General features: G+C 35.0%; 1 protein-coding gene across 2 annotated transcripts in view; it reads left to right on the top strand.

The window, feature by feature from the left end:
- The first annotated feature begins 6,425 nt into the window (after positions 1-6,425).
- Positions 6,426-22,490, top strand: part of CNTNAP2 (contactin associated protein 2) — a 2,246,749-nt gene continuing 2,230,684 nt past the window's right edge. The window contains exons 1-2 of one of the 2 annotated variants that reach the window (XM_074378960.1): positions 6,426-6,560; positions 7,434-7,599. In XM_074378960.1, the coding sequence (XP_074235061.1) occupies positions 7,503-7,599 (97 nt within the window). In that variant the 5' untranslated portion in view covers positions 6,426-6,560; positions 7,434-7,502. Of the gene's footprint in view, positions 7,600-22,490 lie in introns of both variants that reach the window. The other variant, XM_003929829.4, reaches the window with a different exon arrangement.

Genomic DNA, 22,490 nt, shown 5'->3' with positions numbered 1-22,490 from the left:
TGTCTAAATCCATCTTTTACCCCAAATAAAACAACGCCTCATCCTTCCCATGGCTGTCTACACAATATTCATTATCATCAGTCTCACACTGTTTTGAAAGTTTGAGAATTTTATAGGTTTTCTTAGGAATCAAATGAAGTACCGTATATGAGAATGTGTGTCAATATTACGTAGATTTGGAGCATTTTCACAATATTTCTCTAGTTCCACTTAGACCAAAGCGGACTGTCTGTATCAGCTACTGCCTTTTTTTTTTATTTCTGTAGTCCTCACAATTCATTTTAAATTTTATTTACATATATTCTTTACAAACAAGTTTATCTCTTCTTAAGTACCTGAACAAAGTATCATGATATCTCTACCTCATTATTTAGAACCAGATGATACACCAGGGTTGGAATCCAGTGGTCACGGCCAGTTTTCACTTAATATTTCAATACACATCTCTATATTCACTTAGTACCAAAAAGATTTGACAGGCCCCATTCCATGAGGAAATTGCAGACAAAGACATCACCCTCAAGTTCAAGTCATTTCTATCTTTAACCCAAATCAAAGAAATCGTATTTGGAATGAAGGGTTTTGCCCAATCCTTCATAGAATGTTATCCGTCTTTTTTCCTATGCTCTCACTCACCCTCATTCCCCTGAGATGAAATCATATTAACTCTTGATGTTTATTTACCCAAATATTTTCTGTGGACTTACTTATCTCCCATATGGGAGTAAATTCTACCCAATTCTCTGTGGTACAAAATGTATAATCATGACATCCCTAGAAGGATAAAAGTTTAAATAGCCTGTCTGACAAGAAAAGTCCACATAAAACTTCACCTAATCTACTTTTAAAGTAGTAACACAATACATCTCTAAATTCAAACTAAAATACTTTTCATAGCCTAGCCACTCATATCACAAATTTCACACAAAAGTCAGCTAAATCTGCATTGGCGTATATGATTTAGACACATTACTGAATTCTATCAAATCAAATGACCTGTGCTAAAAAATGTAAAGATCTTTAAGCCCTTGCCCAAGAGACTGTGCTTCATAAATGTCCTCAACAGCCTTCCTATAACAGTTTGGTATTCTGCACTAAAACAAACCTTTGATGATAAACTGAAAACTGTAGGCTGATTATTCTGTAATAAGTCCCAGCTCCTGAAGCCTGCTATAGGCAGTCTACTTTGAGTAGTCATATTGATTAGACCAACTACCATCCAACTTAATCACGATTTTTTAGGAAACAATGCACTCATAAGCTTCAATGTTTTCTGGAATTGCAATTCTGAGAGCCTGACTGCCTCTCTGTGACAAGCCTACAACCCTGAAAGGAGTTTTGCCCTTCTCTCCTTCACCTCTTCAAACTATTGCTTTAGGAAGTGAGTCCCCCTTGCTCCTTAGACGGTCTACACAGCTATAACATAAGGTCTAGACTCAGGGAAGTAGTAATACTTCAATGCTTAGAACAATTTTAAACAACTCTACTTTTCTCTCTTTTAATTGAAATAAAGATAATTTTCAAAATCTTAAGAAGTGATCTGTGCTGGAAAATACGTACTTCAGTTCACACGCCTCACACTTTGCCTTGTATTTCGATAGACCTCACTTTCTCATAGTTGTTTCAAATTCCAAACACATTTCCAAAATTGTGTCACAATATGCATTTTACTTTTTCAGATTGCTTTCACGTCAATTCATAAATTGATCTTATTGTTCCATTTGAAATAAGTAGATAAAATAATTTTATCTAATTGATAAAAGACTCTTTAATCCAGAAAAAAATAAATGATTTTGAAATATGCATATATTGAGGGATAAACCTGAGATTCTAGAACTTCAGTTTAGAACTTTGGAGTATATTAATTTATCTGGATAATAATAATAATAGACTAGTAGTTAATCTATAGAGAACATTTTCTGTGCCTGGTATAATATATAATCTATGTTTAATTCCCAAAAGAATCAAATTTCATAGGTATAAATACTACTTTGATCTTACAGGTGAGAAAAAGAAAGCATCCAGTGTGTGAGTAAGGTCACACAAAGAGTTCATATGCCAATAAACAAATCCCAGAAATCAGGCTCAATTTTCACACTAAATTGTTTCCTGAATGATCATCTGGTTTCTTCCTAATTTCTATGTGATTGTGATACTCAAAAGCAATCCACCTAATATTTAGTTCTTAAAAAAAAAAAAAAAAAAAAAAACTTCATACTTCCTAGTGTGTAAATTTTGGTAACTTTCATTTCTTGGGATTCTTTTTGGCCACGCGTTTCTAGCTAGTTTTAAACTCTCATATAAATACGTTTCTAAAATCAAATTGAGACTTTAAAAACATTAAACTTGGTCAAAAAGTTGTTTGGCTTTTCAAAAATATAGCAGACATACTTATTATTAAATAATTATAGTGTAGTCATTTTTCTTTTATATAATTGGGGTATTTTTATAAACGTTTAAAATAGGAAGTTATAGGTGTTTGCTAACCCGTTTCTTCCCCCTTTCACTTTTATTCATTCCCTTCTTTACTTGACCCTTTTCTATCTTCTTAACAGTTGTGATTTGATTTGAAATAACAATACTTTAAAAGAAATGATAAATCAGTACTGTTTTCAGTAATTTCTTGTTCAAAAGATAAATACCGTATTTTTCCTTTTTGCAGTTAGGGCATTCTTTTGGAAACACTCACTTGAAATTACATTTTCGTTAATCTGTATTGTAATCAAATTCTGTATTTTTTTAAGTAATCTACATAACTTTTAGGTTATATTTATCAAGCCAATGCTCTAAAATGCCAAAGAAAAACATAGTTTTTAATGGCAATTCTGGAAGAATAATTATTCTACATTATGTGATTCACCTATACATGTGTTAGACTGTAATCAAAGAAAGCTAAGTGTTCAAAAAGTGAAGAATGGGCTGACCCCGGTGGCTCATACCTGTAATCCTAGCACTTTAGGAGGCCAAGGCACAAGGATCCCTTTAGCCCAGAAGTTTGGAAGTTCAATACCAGCCTGGGTGACAGAGCTAGATAGACTGTGAACCCCACCTCACCCCACAAAACATGAAGAATGTAATAAATATTAAGATCAAGTTTTATATTCTAAATCTACAAATTAGTTTAACCATTTTCTTCCCAGTTTCTTACATTAATTGAAAGCATATTTACTAGTGCATTAAGACCACCCTTTGCTGACTTTACCTTTCCGTCTAACATTAAACAGCCTAAACATTAATTGTTTCTTTACAAATATATTCAAGGTGCTTAGTTCAAATAACACTAGGTGTCATGTACTTCCCTGAGACCTCTAAAATAAAGTGAAATTTTGAAAGTCCCTTTAATTTAATGCATCTTCCTCAAACTGGCATTTAATTATTATCTGATTACGATATGAAGTATCGCCCTGTGCCCAGGGACCATTAGCAGGGCCCAAAATCCAAAATCCAGGTAGATTTTCTGCTCATCACAGGTTTTACTATGGGACTCTACGTCATCCTGTTCTTGTTCACTAAAAAATACATTTTAGGCAGCTTGTATAGTTTCAGAGAACCAGGTGCTAAAGTCTTCTTAGAGGGTACAATCAGACTGGCAAATGTTTCTACTCTAATTTGACACATTTTTCAGCAGGCATTCACTGATTTCTGGGCCTAGTTGGACAGCTCTCTTTCCAGAAGGAAATTATACTCCTAGGCAATCACCTGGATATATAACAATTTTTTTAACCTATTGAAAATTCCTGAATTTTTCCAGGGCTTCATGGAATCACTTCAAAATGGTTAAGATAGAAATATTTTGACTCCTTTTTTCTCTTCAGTTCCAAAATTTAGGCAGACTTTTGAGACAATTTACCTTGTGGCAGATTATTTACAGAACTCTGCAATTATAATGATGATTGTGATAACAACTTTTTTGTATTTGTTGAGGATATTCATTTTAAGAATGTATTAAGATACTGGAAAAATAGCCAGTCAACATTTACTTGAATCAATGTTAGTATAAAGATGATATGAACTTATTTTAGTCCCTTTATTCAACCACTCATCACCAATATAATATCTGCCTGGGTCATAGGCTAATCTCTATGTAGCATAATGCCAAATCCAATGAGAGTAGATACTCAACCAATATTGGGGATGCAAATGAAAAATGTATATACTGCTAATGAAGCCACTACTCATTACCAATTATGGGATCAAGTTAACATTTTTAAATTTCTGTTGAAGTAAAGAGGATGTCAGCAGACATCCAGAAAGAGGAAATGTCCATCCTTTCTTATTTTCCATTGCTCCACTTACAAAATAATGCAACTTGCCTACTTTGTTTTCTGGTCATGCTTGTGTGTTGTGGTTAGGTGAGGGGTAAGAAGGGTGTGTGAGTGGGTGTGTGTCTACCTTTGGTCCACTTAGTTTTACTACTTTCAAGCTTTAATTGACCTTACTTCCAACTAAAGGGACATATGTTCAAATAATTATAAGCTGTCTTCAATTATTTGCAAACACCAATGTATATAAATATCAATAACAAATTCACTCTGACAAACAAGAAATGCCATGCTTAGCATATCTAATAGACGTCTGGTTGTACTGTTGTAAGTTCTTTCATTGGATTATAAGTTTTACTGGACCATGTAGTTTGATCACAACAAATAAGCTTACTAATTCCTACCTTCTCACCAAAAGTCACAGTGATAACTGAAGGAAGAAGAGGTTTAATTCTAATTTCTAATTGTAATAATGGTGAAAATATAAACTCTAATGGAGTTGGATAGGAAGAACATAGCATCATACTCTAGGAAATCTCTGATCTGGGAACAGTTAAAGTCTTATGACTTTAAGTATTTGAGTTCCAGATGTCCATATATAATTAACACGAATTGAAGGCAAATGTAGTTATATTACAAATAATATGACATAACTTTCAAACTTGAGAAAGTACATTGAAAACAGATGAAAGCAGGCTCTTAGCTCATACTGGCATGAAATAAGACTATCTTATATGGCACAGAGGTGGTGCAGGTATTTACCTGTGTCATTAAACTGAGTTTTGTTGTTTCTCATTAGGTGAAATGACCACAAACTCATCCGAATGCTTTTTGGAGATGAATACGCCCTTGGGTATATCATTTTCTTTTACAAAATAATTAAATAGATGTCTATTGCATGTCATTTAGTTCAGTACTCTGGGAAATAGAATTGTTTCAGATCTACTGGAGATACCCATAGTATATAATTCATCGAGTTACTGAAATGGTAATACATTCAATCTTTGCCTTTTTTCTTCTATTGAAAATACTTTAACACTATGTTTGTGGAGTTAAGTGTAATAGTTTAAATGGATAGGCATAGTTAAATAATAGACTTCTGGAAAGTTATGCTTTCTGACAGTATTTTACTCTATGACTTTTTTCTTTGAGCTCTTAGAAATGGCTGATGGCAGTTCTTTACTGAAGTGTTTTGGCAAGTGGTCATTGACTTTTGACAGTCTGTGGTAATTCAAATAGTAGAGGGGCATTTTATAATCCATAAGAATGCGTTTGCTGTATTATTTTACAGGAGTATTTTACAGAATGAGGAGGCAGTTTTTCTCTTGTTAGTCATCTGTGTGTTTCTTCATTTTCCATATTGTACCCAATCTGCAGTTCTTACTAGGACAAAGCATCCTTTTAAATCAGTAAGAAACAAAATCAAATAAAAAATGCTGAATCAGGCCCCCTAACACCACACTAATTATGCAGTGAATACACAGTACAATTTACAGTAGACCTTTTCAAGATCAAACAATAACGTTGAAAACTCAGTCTATTCCAGGAGTAGGCAAGTCTCCATAAATTTTCTGTTTATCTTTAAAGGCAAATGCTTATTCATTGCATAACACTGAAAGACATGGTTACTCCTACTTAGTCCTCCACAAACATCATTAGCTATTTAGATGACCAATCATTTTTAACTGTGTCCATAAAGTCACTGGAAGGCTTGAGTCTGCAGAGACACAAGAATTCAAATACTTTAAGTAGACTAGATAGAAGAAGAAAACCATATGGGGGATTTGAAGAGTTGTGAGCTGGGAAGAAGGGCTTGATAATTATTAAAATTACCTAAATGTGAAAAGAAAATCTAGGTTTCTCTAAACATTCTTAATTCTTAGTGCTTGCAATGCCTCAGGTATCCTGAAGTAGTTACCCTTATGCCTGCTTATGTATTTCGGTTTTGTGTTTGTGTTTATGTGCGTGTTTACCTGAATGTAGTTTCTCCTGGCAGCAGCGTGTGTTTGGTGTACATGTGCATATGTATGAATATGAATTAATTACATATCGGAAACGTGTGCATTAACAGCATCTGCAGTCCTGCCTCGCTGCTCCAGTCAGTCGGGATGTTTAGCACCGTCACTTGGTGTTAGGACCACTCGGAAGACCTGCCTGTCGGACGCCTGATTGTGGTTCCCGGGGGGCCGGAGCTCCGGGAGCCTGTACCATCTCTATCTGAAGGGGAGGAGAGAAGGAGAAGAGAAGGCATCCGAGCGAGGGTGTTCTCCTCCTCGCAGCCGGGTGGGGGGCAGCCAGGTTCGGAGCAGGGTTCTAGGATTACACGGCAAATCCCCAACTTCAGCACCGCGGACAGCACCACCTCCCGCCCCGGGAGAGGCGCGCGTCTCCTTCCTCCGCCCCCGCCCCGGCTGATGGACTCCGGCGGGTCGGCTCAGTCTCCCTTTCGCTTTCAAACGAGGCCAGGGCAGGGCAAGAGGGTTTTGACAGCCAGAGGGGTACGGTAAGGAGGAGGAAGAGGAGGCGGAGGCGGAGGCGGAGGAGGAGCCGAGGAGGGGAACGAGAAGGGAAGAGAAGGGAAGGCTTCCCTCCGCCTCGCTCGCCGCCCGGGCTCGCAGCTCCGCCGCCCGGGAGACGCTTCCCCGCGCCGCGCAGCGCTGAGGCCGTGCGTGCGCCCCGGGTGCGCGGCGCGCTCCCCGCATACACAAGCTCTCCATGTGAGCTGGCGGGCGACTGGAAAGCCCCCGAGTCACGCTGCCCGGCGGCGGAGGGAGCGCTCGCCCGCAGCGGCAGCAGCAGCACCCGCGTCCCCGCCGCTCTGCCTTCCTCTTCTGCAGCCTCCGCTCTTCTGAGTGTCCCCTCCCCCGTCCTGTGCTGATTTTTTTTTTTTTTTTTTTTTTTTTTTTTTTTTTTCCGAGAAGGAGAGGGAGGGGTGGGTGTCCGTCCCCTCCTCGCTCCCCCCTCCTTTGCCTTCCTGGTTTGAATTTCCTCCCCCGGCATTGCACTGGCACACAGCAAGAGGCAAGACCCGCACGGAGGGAGAACGAAGGCTGAGACTCCTCTGCCGCTCCAAGCCCAGAACTGGAGCCTGGAGGGGGGGTGAGGGGAGAGGAGGAAGCGGGAGGGGCTTGGCTTCCTCGCGTATTTGAGGACAGCCCATCTCCCTTCCAGAACCCTACGGAGAGACGGACTGCATCTCCGCAGCGAGCTTGAGGAGCGCCGCCGGCCGGGAGGCGAAGGATGCTGGCGGCTCCGCGCACCGGCTGCGGGGCAGCGCTCCTGCTGTGGATTGTCAGCAGCTGCCTCTGCAGTGCCTGGACGGCTCCCTCCACGTCCCGTAAGTAGCCCTGTCCTCGCTCTGCGCTGGAGCAGTTTCAGTGCGGCACTGATGTTTGGCACCAGGGTATCAACTCCGAAGTGCCTTGGCAGGGCTCGCACCCTGATGTGTGTGTGTCTCCGCTGTCACACACTTGGAGCCACTGCAGTGGACAAACTCAAAACCCAGTGTTTCTGATTTGGAAGAGACGGGTTGTGACGCGGGTGTTGTTTCTGGAAAGTTGTTCCTGGTCTTGGTGATCGGCTGGCAACAGCTTGGTTAGAGAGATTGGTGTAGATGGCAGTTTCTTAGGAGTTGTTTGTGCAGAGAGTTAATTGCATTTTGCTTAGGTAGGTCAGTGAATGAAAAGTGAAGACCATGGCAAAACCAAGTTTCTTATGTTTATTTATTGATATAGCTTAATGATCACGGAGTTGAGGTTAACAAGAGGAGCATATTTTAAACACTTTGGGTACCTACAGAGTCTCTTTAACCGCTCCAGTCCCCTTAAAAAGTTAATGCCCCTTTAGTACTTGCTTGTTAAAATGGAAGGCAGTGAATGTAATCTCGTAACTGAAATTGCTTTAATTCCTTGATATTTTGATATCATGGATATGACTGATGCAGCATGGGACTTGGGACAGTCAGTGCAAAGCGTCGTTAATGTAGCAATGAGGAGATTCTTAATAGAGTTTGCAGGAAAATAATTCTATTCAGTATGTATATCTCTGCATTTTAATCGTGTGTGTGTGTGTGTGTGTGTGTGTGTGTGTGTGTGTGTGTTAAGATTGCCCATGTTTTCATGAGGCTTAGAAAGAAATGGAAGATTCTGGCCCATTTTCTGCATTCCTTTAGGAGTGCTTACCCTGTACGTAGAGAGGAAATGCATGATTGTTCCTTTGGTTCGGAAAGAGTTAAACACTAGAAAGACTGCCTATAGGAATCTTAGGGTAATATTCATAAGCGCATATTTGTTTCTGAGAATAAGTAAGTTGATAAAGAATTATCGTGGAGTGTAAAGAATTATCATGGAGTCTAAGAATTATCAGAGTGTAAAAAGAAATGTGTTTTGTTTTTGTTTTTTTTTTTTTTTTTGTCCATTTAGGAAAGGAAAAGTTTAACGTTTTCCAAAATTCCTCATATGTGAAGTAGTCTTCTCTTTGTTTATAAGATTTGTGGATGTATTAATGCATTTTTGTTTACATGTTAATAATGTTATTATCCTAGTGTCAAATATCAGTAGGAATAGCATTGAAAAAGGACTTTATAAGTTGTGATAAGGAATCTACTATATAATGGTATCATATGATGAACCAGTATTATTGTTTTCATGTATCTTTCTAAGTGCAGTATTAGCTTTTCTTTTCTCACAATGTTTAAGGATAAGGAGATAAAATAAGTGGCAATCTAGGTTTGTAATGAACTTGAAAACATTTATATAGCATTTTTTATAAAAAGTTAAACCACAAAAAGTTAGTGTATATATTTATGTCAATTTTATAAACTTAAACAGAAATTGTGGAGATATAATGCTTGCTGTTGATATTTGCGCAAATATACAACTCTATCATTGGGAAACTAGTTTGATGAAATTTCTATTTCCTTTTCAAGGTCTGGTTAAGTAGAATTTGCTGCCACTTTTCTTGGAAAATAAACTCCTTATATGTTAAATTTCTTATATTCACTGGTTGAAGGTCCTCCTATCCAGGGTTTTTCCTGGGTTCTGTATTTCATCCTTTTATATACTTTAATTATGATTAATTGGTCTGAAACGTTTGCCATGTGTAGCAAATGAACACTGGCAGCCATTGGGTTAATGCATTTTAAGATAGAAAAAGTTGTTATTTCAGAAATATTATCTGTTTTTAACTATTTAGTTAGAATTTGAGGATAGAGAACATAGAAACAATTACTTTAAAGATGGTTAATAGTTACGTTTATTAAGATATATTTATTAATTTGGTTTTTCTCTATTTTGAAAAATGTATAATGGTTTAATTAAGGTGGCTTTTTATTTCATTTGAATTTAAGCTGTGTGACCAAAATGCAAAGTTGCCCTATATCCTGGAAACGAATTAAATAATAAAAATGATACAGAACTTTATTGATTAGAATGAGCTTCATGGATTCAGTACTTTAAATATCAATTGTAATTTACATTAATGAACATTTTTACTTAGATTATATATAGCTCTGAAGGAGAGTATGATAATTATATTCTTAATACTAAAAACATTCAAAGGAGAAAAAGATGGAACTACATGAATCTAAGATAATGAGCAACTCAACCAGGAGAGGTCATCACAAGACAAAAAGTAGCATGAAAATCTAAAACTTTCATTTTTCTTTGATACACATTTTTAAAATGTGATGAGTATGCTAAAACTTTCTGTTCCTAAATACCTTTTTAATATGAGGGACATTATAGAAGATACTGTTAATACTTTATTTCACAACAATTCCATTTCAAATATGTATTTGCTTATAGCTTCTTTTTCTCTGTCAACACACATATAAAAACTGTTAATTCTATGTTTTGTACAAGACTAGAATAAACTTTAAAACAAAGCTCATCTCTATTGGTTATATAAAAATATAATCCAATTTCTTTGTACATAGTGAAAACGAACTACTGGTGAGCTGATGGGATGAATTGTATATCTTCCCTTCCTGTAAATGTAGACACACGAGACACACATGGGAAGTTTAAAGAGAACCTTTTACTCTTAGGGAGTTGCATTTATTTGAGCATACTAGAAAGACCCTGACAGTGCTGTTCTAAATGAGGAGGAGTTTGAGCTAGCATTTAATAAATTCACTTTTTAAAGTTAACTGAATTTTTAACTAAATAAATGATCTCCCATAAAGGTCAATTTATATCATTTATAGAACTATTAACCTATAATTTCATTGACCATCACATTTGGGAAATGCACGTTGAGTGGATTCAAATATTCTCTAACAAATATGATTTTATACATGTGTATATACACACACATTAATACATGTGTGTATAAATATATATATGCATATATATATTATAAAAACATTTGAATTCATGTTATAAAATATATAGATACATATTTAATATACTATATACTAAATATTATAAGTAAAAATTGGTAGATTTATATATTTGCTAACACATCATTCAAGGAATTTAAGTTATTTACAAATTTATAGAGAGATCTCCAAGTATCTAGTGCAACAGTATTAAGCAATACTCTATTAATCTATTTTCTCTTCTTCAATTCATGTATTTCCCAGAAAATGGTATAAGTGTAAAATATGTAAATTGATATAAAAGCAAATATTATTAGTTTATAGAGACCTTGAATATAGTAATGAATTTGTCTTAATAAAAACAATTTAAATTTGAAAGGAGTTTTAGGCAAGCAAAATTCATTGGTTGATAAGTATAGTACATTGTTTACTTAATGCAAATTAATAATATTATTATTAACTCATTGGAAAGAAATACATAACCCTTATTTCATTGTAGGCATGTATATTCTTGAAATAAGAATTATTGTTCAACTTTTACTCTTTACCATAAATGTATGGCAAAATTGGGTAAAAAAAAAAAATTAATCCACAAATTTAATTTAGGTCTTATTAACCTTTATGTGGTTATAAACCTACAACATATCATTTTAGATCATACCAAAGTTCTTTGGTGCACGTCATACTTTAAATCTTACGTTTCTAAAACAGTTATGTGCCCCATAATGACATTTCAGTCAATGATGGACCATATGTATGATGGTGGTTCCGTAAAATTATAATGGAGCTGTCATATATAGATGTGCGCTCTTTCATTTTGTATATTATATATGTACTGTATCTTTTTACACAGTACTATTATATTTGTACTGTGTTTAGATATGATTAGATACACAAATACGCATTGTGTTATAATTGCCTGTAGTATTCAGTATGGTAACATTCTTTACAGGTTTGTAGCCCAGAAGATACAGTCTATACTATGTGTGAAGAAGGCAATACCATCTAGGTTTGTGAGTGTGTACTCTGTAATGTCAGCACAAGGGCAAAATTGCCTGGGGGTACATTTCTCAACACATATCCCTATTGTTAGGTAATGCATGACCATATGCATTTTTTTTTTCTATTTTAAGTGGCAAAATCTTTCAAGTTCTATAAATTCTCTGAAATTTGATTCATTTTTCCCAATTAGTAAATTCTTCTAGACAAAAACTTAATCAAATCTCTTAAAGTTTACATAAAGCTTCTTGTCTTGTGATTCTTTTTTATGATTGAAAGAAAAGAAATGTGACATGTCTACACTTGTTCTTCTCTTTTTAAGAAGTAGTTTTTTGTATTTGTTGTAAATGGTATACAGAATTAGGAGAGAATCTAGGCTCAGACAATCTTAATTCAAATGTGTTTTCTTTAAAATATTAAACATATGGAGATCCAACTTGTGCAAGTTGTCTGTGTAGTGATTGATGTCAGTGGGATGAAGAAATAAAATATGTACTTTAAAGATTTTCCCATATCTAGTCATGATCTGAGAAGTGCTTTACTTTATCATTTTTTACTACCTGCAAAGTTATAAAACAGGGCATACAGTAATTTTAAGCCTCAAAATCAGCGTTGCGTAAAATAAAATAAATTTTATATTTATATCTCTACCAGTATCTGAAATTGGTTGTTATCAGTTTCGAGAGAGATACATATTTTAAGATAAACAGTTATCAGATACATAAGGTATATTTCTACAACCATTCAATATTGGGCTGCTGATATAAATTATATGCTTATTTCTGCCATTTTAATAAGTAAGAATAATCATACAATCGTCTGTATAGAGATGTTAATTTTCAAATGAAAGCCTTGAGAAGAATACTTGTAACAGAGTGATTCATTAAAACACTGGATTTTCCCATCTCCTGGGCTCTATAGAACCTGTGAGTTTTAGTTCTGACCAGATAAGGATGTTGGAATGTGGAGATGCTACTACCTCTTTCTTCATACTAACAGTTCCTTTGATGGGAAGAAAAGTCCACCTATGACACTCTTAGAGTCTATGTCTACAGTTCATTCATTCTTTCCCATGTTGAGTAGAATTACTTATCTGCTTGGTGACTATGGGAAAATGACTTAGATATGCTTAGCTCAGCCCCTCCTTTTTTTTTTTTTTTTTTTTTTCCAGGCTGCCTGCACAAAGAATAGATTCTGCTGAATGATACATGAGTAGTCTTTGCCTCAGCACTAATAGTGATAGCATGAAGAACCTTATAATGTTCAGTTTTTCCTATGGCTTGTGACTTTAATTTGAGAAATAAGGTTAATGAATCCCACTGTTATCACACATTTAAGCCTTATTCTTTTGGATCAGCAATACTTATATAAAGAATGTTATTTGCTCTCTGTGAGTTATTTTCTAACCTAGAACTCAGGCAGAGAAGGGGCTGACATTTACTGTATTCACTAAAACTACAAATATATTGATATTGCCACCAAAAAGGTTGATATTAAACTAAATGAACGTGAAATAATTTCTGCACAGTTTAGAAACCAGTAAAGAATAAGACTTGTTTTTTCTATTTGATATTTAGTTGAAGATTTGGCATTATTCTGGTTAGGACTTCCAAACCCTCCCATTCATTCATTCATATTCCTACCTAGTGCTATTAGTGGTATTATTTTAGAGTGATGCTTAAATACCATTTCTTCATCTGTGGTAGATAACATTGACATTTAAAATACAGACTGTTTACAGAATTTAGCCAGTACACAAACAATTCTATCTTGTGCATGTAACTATTACACATGCCTTTACTTGGTTGTTACTTCATGTTCCTTCTGTAAAATCATGGAGGTTAAATGTGTTGATAATTATTCTTTCAGAAAAAGCATTTGCACTTAGAAAACAAAGTTGATTCTTTCCTCAATTGAAAGTTTTGAAAAATATCTTGTTTAAACTCTTCTTTAGTTCACTTTGGAGGTAGACTATTCACAATAACAGCTTGGAGTAACTGATTTTTTATGATACTGCAGATTTTGAAACCTCCCCTGATAGTAGGAAATCTAGATATAAAGATGTGGTTGTTGGCTCTGAACTTGCTTGCTGAAGATAACATATTTTTGGTATACTGTAAAAATGTTGAAAAAATCCAGAGGAGCTCCTGGGGGCTATATTCTATGTTTTCCTTATGATTTAGATTTGCTTGAGATACTCTCATAAACATAAATAGTGATATATGCTTTAATGTTTTTATGTTTAGGAAAGAGGTTAAATTAGATCCTGAGAATACTTTTACCAGGGAAAAATTCCCCAAACACAAATAAGTTTTTCCTTAGCTTTTCTAGTACGTTCACACCCTTCTTTGTCTGCACTGGGATGGTGATCTGGGAATGTAAATCATAGGAAATGGCAGGCAATAGAGGTGTGACCTGCAAACACACTGTCATAGTCACTAAAGCTGTGTCATGTGGGATATCTAAGATGGAATTAAGTTATATAAAGTTTAATTAAATTCAGCAAGGATTTGCTCACCTCTATACATTAGATATTATTGAAATAGTATGTTAATAGTATGTTTAAAAAATAGTATGTTAAAAAAAATCTTGCCTGGACTCCTAATTTTTATTTACTGTTATAATTTTATCTATGCTATTCAATTATAGTATTATTTGAAAGGAATACATGAAAAAAAAATAAGTACACTATGTGTTGTTTAAAAAAACAGTCTATTAAGTGGTGAAATACCATGATATGCCAAATAAAATAATACCTCTAAGAAAATTCTCTTAAAATTAAAAGTGCTTCTATTTTTAATAGCAAAGGCTTGAAACCAACCCAAATACCCATCAGTGATAGACTGGATAAAGAAAATGTGGCACATATATGCCATGGAACACTATGCAGCCATAAAAAAGGAGTTCATGTCCTTTGTAGGGACACGGATGAAGCTGGAAAGCATCATTCTCAGCAAACTAACAGAGGAACAGAAAACCAAACACTGCATGTTCTCACTCATAAGTGGGAGTTGAACAATGAGAACACGTGGACACAGGGAGAGGAGCATCACACACCTGGGCCTGTGCAGGGGTGGGGAGAAAGGGAAGGGAGAGCATTAGGACAAATACCTAATGTACATGGGCTTAAAAGCTAGATAGGTGCAGCAAACCACCATGGCACATGTTTATCTATGTAACAAACCTGCACTGCACATGTAACCCAGAACTTAAAGTAAAAAAAAAAGAGAGAGAGAGAAACTACAGGTTTTCACTGTCACTTGTATATCATAGGCTCAAGTAGTTGTTTTGAACTAACAGAAAGCACATAAACACATATAGATTAAATTTTATCACTGTTAACTCATTTTTCTAAGCAGTCACCTCTTAATAGAAACGAAGTTATTAAGTAGTATTATAAGTATAGACTTTCTACATATATATGTGTATATATATATATATCCTTTTCAAACATTGGGCAAAAATTCATAAACAGAACTATATGAATAAATTTCAACCTAATTATGTTACAAGGTGAATTGATAGCATATTTCATTGGTCTTATTTTTAAATTTTATTAATTACATGTTAACAGCCTATGATGCATCAAATTACTTAATTGCTAATAAATTCTAACTTGAAATGTAAATTTTTATGTAGTGTATTTGAAACATTTTGGTTCAAATAAAAATATATGTGGAAAATAAAATATGAATGTCAGGTTTTTAGGTTATTCAATGAATATACTAGCTTAATGCTTTTAATGCCAACCAACTGAAGAACACAAGATTCAGGTGATTTTTTTCTATGTATTCAAAGCAACAATAAAACAATAATTCTCAGCAAACTGACACAAGAGCAAAAAATCAAACACCGCATCTTCTCACTCATAGGCTGATGTTGAACAATGAGAACACATGGACACAGGGGGGGAGCACTACACACTGGGGTCCATTGGGGGAAAATGGGGGAGGGACGGGGGGGGTGGGGAGGTGGGAAGAGATAGCATGGGGAGAAATGACAGACACAAGCGAGGGGACGGAAGGCAGAAAACCACACTGCCATGTGTGTACCTATGCAACAATCTTGCATGTTCTTCACATGTACCCCAAAACCTAAAATGCAATAAAAAAAATTATAAAAAAAAAACAATGGGTTCGATGCCACCATCAACACTAATGTTACCAATTCATCATAATATTTTTTCTCAGTGGATCTGAATATGGCCATTGAATCTTTCTCCACACAATGTGTCAGACAACCACATATAATCCCATCAGATTTAGTATTTAAAAGAAAAGTTTATTTTTTTTACTCAAATTATATATAGTGTTACCACCAGCAGCTTTTCAACTAATAAAACACACTTCTCATTTAAATCACTTGGTTAATGTCCTCATACCTACAGATTATGTTAAAACATATGCTTAAATTAGAGTAGAAGAGATTATTAATGGCAGTAATGAAATTTCCAGAAATGAAATGTCATCATGCCTCACGCACTTCTGTAGCATATGTGTTTTATTTAAATGCCTTAACGTAAGTATTTAAGTTATTAAGTTATGATTAGTTAAAAGCCAATGCTAGCATAGTTAATTCTGTTTTTTGTATGTCCGCAGTATGGAAACTAAGAATAACTATTTTATTGTGTAAGTTGACAACAATAGTACTGTGTCAGAGATAAAAATGTCCCATGATTGTGTATTTATGTTGCTTCTACCATTAGGAATACAAGCAAAAACAACCTTATTCAAATATTGTAGGTACTGAGGCATTTATTTTTGTAGAATTGATTCCAAAGACAGGGATGCTTGATCAAAGAGGATATATAGTTTTGGGTTAATAAACATTTCCTGATTGAGTTCCACAAATTTTGCAACAATTTACATTTTCAGCATCAATCAATGAATGCCCTTTTCTAGAACTCCAGGCAGCAGTACATATTATGCTTATAAAATGTTCTGCTTGTATTTTTTTTGTGTAAATAGCCAGTATTTATTGTGTTGACTTTTTATTAATTCTTTCTTCCCAGCCTTTCCAGTCAAGCACTACTCTTTATGTATACTAGGTCATTTATTTCTTACAACAATGCTTCAGTTTGCAAATGAAAATATCAGAGACACATGGAGAAGCAATTTACCTGGGCCACCAGCTTAGCCTATTCCAAGATCCTGTGCTCTTCACCATGGCACATCTGCCTGAGAGTGAAGTGGTCTCTCTGTGTTCAAGTTCTCTAACTACTGAGTTTCAGCTTGCATCTAGGCAACATTTTAAGGTGTGATTGCTTGTATATAAGGGAAAAAAAACATTGGCCTACTGTTTCTACCGTATTGTTTATTTATTCCTTGATCACATTGTTATATGTTCTGGAGACTTAAAAACTACATTGGTACACAATAAAGAAATATATTTGAAATAGAGGAATATAGCTCTTTCAATGGTAACACATTAAATCATAATATATAACATGCCATTTATGTTATTCTGCTTCAGAAAAGGCACTTTTACAATGTAGTTCTATCATTTGAGTACTATTGGAATACACGTAATAGTCATGTTGTGAAAACATTTATTTAAAGCTGTGTAAACATATTTCTTAAAATCATTTGTCAGGTATAAATAAAAGCTGTTTTTATATCAGTTCTCAGGACATGTTGCTGTCTATATCTAAATCTGTAAATATGATTGCTATTGCTAAAGTTAAAAGATGATAATTGCTTAATCTATAAGCATAGTTTTGAGTATTCATTTCATATAATTTCTAATCTATAAAGCTATTTTTGAGAGTGCCGTTGAGAAAATAACTTTTTTTGTCTTTTTCTTTGCTTTCAGGGCAGTGGGAAAAATATGTCTTTAAAATATTAGCCAGTCTTAATGCTTAAATATTTCTTGTACCCAACCCCTGCTCTCCATTCCTATCACAGCTTCTAAAGTTAAGATTTTCAGCATTTCCCTCCAGCATTAATTTAGTAGCCTCCTGGCATGTCTCCCTGATTCTAATCTTTACCCCTCTAGCTTATCATCTATATATACGCCAGAAGTACTTGCCCAAAACACAAATCTTGTTATAGTACTGCATTTTCTCTAGTTCTTCCCTATCCCTTAAATTTAGTCTCCTCCTAACCCAACATTTGCACCCGATAATCTAACCAACCACACTGAGATCTTGGCAGTTTCTCGAATGCAACCTGTTGTTTTGAATCGTTTTTCTCTTATGCCTTCTTATATTGTGTTTCCTCCTTTAGCTTTTCCTGTTTTATCTATGCTGATTTAGAGGAAACTCATTTTTGGTCCAAGCCTCAGAATCTTGGAGCAGGTTGACATAGCACCACCTCCCTGTGGCAATTTGGTCTAATCACAGGTGAAATACTAAGACACAGTAGGCACATTCTTTGGTTTCTGGACTTATAGGGAACAGAGTAATGCCAAATAATGAAAACCACCTTCAATTATCTGATATTAGAGTGAGAGATAGCCAAAGTGTTGACAGCAGAAGGAAGGCAAGAAATAAATTCTTAAAGAATAAAACACAAATATTTTCCTCATTTTATAAATAAATGTGTATCTGTCATAAGGGAAATTTGAAACCATGCTATGAAAGCTTACAACTTCTGCCACTCTTTTTCTACAGGATTTTATTTGAAAACATTTTCTGTACTTTCCTTAAGCCACATGGCTGGTCACATGCCTTTAAACCCAAGCTTGACTGTCCTTTCCAGAAGATATTGTCTTAAGAATTATTTGTTATCTTCATGCAAATTAAAGACATGTGTCAAAAAATAATTATTGAATCTAACAAGTACTTTACCTAGAGTACTTAAGATGCCAAGAAATCTTGTAAATTATAGCCCTTGCTTCCGAAAAACTTGGTAATTATATATATATTTAATGTGTAATAATCCAGCAGATGAGTTCATATTGTTGAAGTTATTATGAAATGTCAGTGAATTTAATTTCCATTTTTAATATGAAAAAATATGGTTTTGTAAGTATAGGTACTTCTGTTTGTTTTTATTTTCAAATCTCTTCATGCTTACATTGGCAACTTAGTATACAATTCTCAACCATTTCAAAGTCTTCCAGTCTAGCTAAGCCTGTTTCAAATTTTATATTCTTCACAATGATCCCTGCAGTGATGCCTACTAAAAACAGGTTACTCTGTTTTCTATTAGTCCATAGTTTGCATGAGCATAGCCTCCACTTTTTCCCTTAGGTTGATAGATATTAGGGAATGGTTGTATTAAAGGAACTAGACTTTAGTAAACATCTTCCATCATTCTAGGCTCTGTACTGGTTGTATTATATCATTACATAAAATTAGTCAACTCTCTGCTTGAATATTCAAAGCATAAGGATGTTCAAACATTTTAAAGCTCACAGGTTCCATTTTTTACAGTTCCTACTTTTGTCAAGTTCTTCCCTTACATTGATGCAAGATTTACATTCTTATAAATTCCAGCCAGTAGTTCTAGTTGGGCTTCTCAGGTAATAAAAGCTTAATATTTACCCAATATTCTACTTCCATAAAATACTTGAAGACAGATAGTGCAGAATCTAATTAAATATAATTTAGTACTTAGTTTCTACTGCTTTTACAGATAGCTAACAAATAATCTTGAAGACAAACATATTCCTTAAGGTAAAACACTGTGATTTATATTTACTTATATTCTCTGGATTACTCAAACATTTCTAGGTACACAACCAGTGTTACATAAATACAATTGGAAATTGAATTGAACTGGGTTAGTTCTGATTGTTCCTTAAAGTGCATATAGCTAGGTTATAGGAACAAATATACATTTCTTTGTTGTGTTTTTATAGCTAAAAACATTGTACTAAGAAGTACTATGATTGTAATATAGTATTAGTTGCAACAAAGTGTATCTGTAAGTAATCCTGGTATTACAGAAAAAAAAAAAAGTGCCTTAAAACAGACATGTCTGTATGAGTCAAAACCAAAAATGAAACAAAGAAGTATTTCAGAGGACTATTGTTTAAAAGTAATAGGACAATTACAGTTATTTTAAAGGATAGTGTATATTTATTTGCTCAATGTGAAATAAAACATTTTAAAATGTTAATTTATTATCTACTTTTTGCCCAAAGTATATTAGAAAAATATTACTGCAATTTGAATAGTCTGCATATTATGAGAAAATGTGTAATTATATATGTTAATAATCTGAGGCATTTTAGTTTTACAAAGACTGTATAATCACCCCACATAACAATTTTTGGAATTTAAAATGTGTTGTTGGCAAAATTGGAGTCATGTTTCTACTTTCAAAGAGAGAATTCAGAATATTGCAAGTAAAAATGACATTGTTTCTTTTATCAAATTGGCATCAATAGGGCCTTTTATCAAAAAGGCGTTTAGATCTGTTATTTGTTCATTTACATGTGTATAATTATGGTATTTAGAGGCTCTCTCATACAGTGTTTGTTTCCACATATGGATTTTCAAATGACAGCCTCAACTGGTGGAGCTAAAGGCGAACCATGCTAGCTACTCAAGGGTTGCTTTCCTGGAGTTGTAGTGTGTCAACCACTGCCTAAGAAACGGCTGAAGAGTGACTACTCAGAAATATGCATTGAGCATTAGCATGTTTTGGAAAGATTAATCACCTAGGCCTGGAACTAAAAGTATTTTCCAGTCATTTTGTTTATTATCCATTTATCAGCTTCCACATACACACTCAGTTTTCAATATTTTAGTTTAAAAATTGCCATTTAATTCTCTGCTTCTATGAAGTCACACAGCCTACTTGTACTTTCTTAATTTCAAAATTATTTTAAGTGTCCATTTTATAATATTTTATCTTAATAATTTACCTTAAAGTTATCTTTTATTGACTAGGCATGACAAAATAGAAATTAAAATTATTGAATTATTCCAGCTAGTCCAGTGAATGATTAAGTGATTAAGCAAACCCTTTCTATTATAACATTTTAGCTAAAACCTAAAGGAAAAGCCACGCAAACAGCAGGAAAAGACTGTTGCAAGAAAAAAAAGGACAATTTCCTAATTCTAACATTTGCCAAGTTTGAAAGTTATTCTGATAAGAAGATATTGAGTGGGTTTGGAATTAGTCTTCTGTTAAACGTGTATTGAAAAGAAAATTTTGAAAGAGTACATGATCCCACTTAGCTGTCTATCATCAAATAGGAAAGAAATTTTCACTAGTTAGAGACACAGGCAGTCGGGCCGGGCATGGTGGCTCAGGCCTGTAATCCCAGCACTTTGGGAGACCAAGGCAGGTGGATCACAAGGTCAGGAGATGGAGACCAGCCTGGCCAACATGTGAAACTTAGTCTTTACTAAAAATGCAAAAAATTGACTGGGCGTGGTGGTGCGAGCCTCTAGTCCCAGCTACTTGGGAGACTGAGGCAGGAGAATCACTTGAAGCTGGGAGGCAGAGGTTGTAGTGAGCCAAGATTGTGCAACTGCACTCCAGCCTGGGTGACAATGCTAAACTTCATCTCAAATGACAACAACAACAACAACAAAAATGAAAAGAAAAAAAGAAAAGAAATATAGCCAGTAAGCATTTATTATCTTTAAAAGGACAGAATAATTTATGTTTTACCAGTTTTATTAAACATAAGCATTAAGAAAGCTATGCTATATGTTCGACGATGTGCTTGACTGTCTGCCAAAGTGTGTATCTCAGGGACCCACACGGGGGACCCAGAAACCCAGGGGGTTTCTGTTAGGAACTGGGTCGGACAGCAAGAGGTAAGCAGTGGCTTGGGCAGTGAAGCTTCACCTGTATTTACAGCTGCTCCCCATGGCTAACATTACCACCTGAGCTCCACCTCCTGTCAGATCAGTGGCAGGGTTAAATTCTCATAGAGCGTAAACTCTATGGTGCTGCTCATGCTAGGGATGCAGGTTGAGTGCTCCTTATGAGAATCTAATGCCTAATGATCTGTCATTCTGTCCCGTCACCCCAGATGGGCTTGTCTGGTTGCAGGAAAACAAACTCAGGGCTCCCACTTACTCTACACTATGATCAGTGGTATAATTGTTAGTGTATAAATATAAACACTGTAATGAGTTGTATAATTATTTTATTGTATACTACAATGTAATAATAATAGAAATAAAATGTGCAATAAAGGTAATGCACTTGAGTCATCCAGAAACCATCCCCTCATCCCCACCTAATTCGCACCCTCCATAGGTGGAAAAATTGTCTTCCACAAAACTAGTTCCTGGTGCTAAGAAGGATTGGGACTGCTGGGCTATCTAGCATGAAAAGCATATGCATTGCTGTACATGGAATGTACCACAAGGATTAAGCCTGGGGAAGGATAATTGTGAGGAGGTTTAAGGTTCTTTTTAATTGCATTTTAAAGTATAGCCAGTCTTAAAAGGATTTTGAAAAATTCTATCTGTTTCTACTTGGCATCCTTTTTTTTGTAGGTGTCTTTCATTATATAAACCAAAAATATTTGAAATCTAATTCAGCTTAAAATGTAAGATTTGATTAGGCTGACTTCATCAAAGTAAGCAAAGATTGGAATACTATCATGTGTTTTATAAATGTATGCATGTATTTATTTATTGTTCCATCATCGATAAGGTTAAAATCTTAGGTATCTTCTCTATGGCAGGGGTGCCCAATTCCCTTCATTATCTGTGGCAAGTTGTGTCCATCGTCAAAGCTAATCTCCATATATGTCAGAAATAAATAGTTCTTTCCTATGAATGGGTATCCTATCCTGCAAGCTCCTAAAATAAAGATCACTGAAATCTCATGTTCTATAGCATTGCTGAAAATTATTTTTATAGTAATTACTTGCTGAAATGTATTGACATAAAAGTATAGTGATGTTTGAAAATAGTATACATATTCTTCGGGGAAAGTATCTTGCAGTGACTATCAGCACACAGGCATTTGGGTCAGAAAAGCTGGGGTTTGGTT

The sequence above is a fragment of the Saimiri boliviensis genome, chromosome 10 (genome assembly GCF_048565385.1).
Source record: "Saimiri boliviensis isolate mSaiBol1 chromosome 10, mSaiBol1.pri, whole genome shotgun sequence".
Taxonomy (NCBI): Eukaryota; Metazoa; Chordata; class Mammalia; order Primates; family Cebidae; genus Saimiri; species Saimiri boliviensis.
The sequence above is the reverse complement of the archived record's forward strand: the minus strand, read 5'-3'. Positions and strand labels throughout refer to the sequence as shown.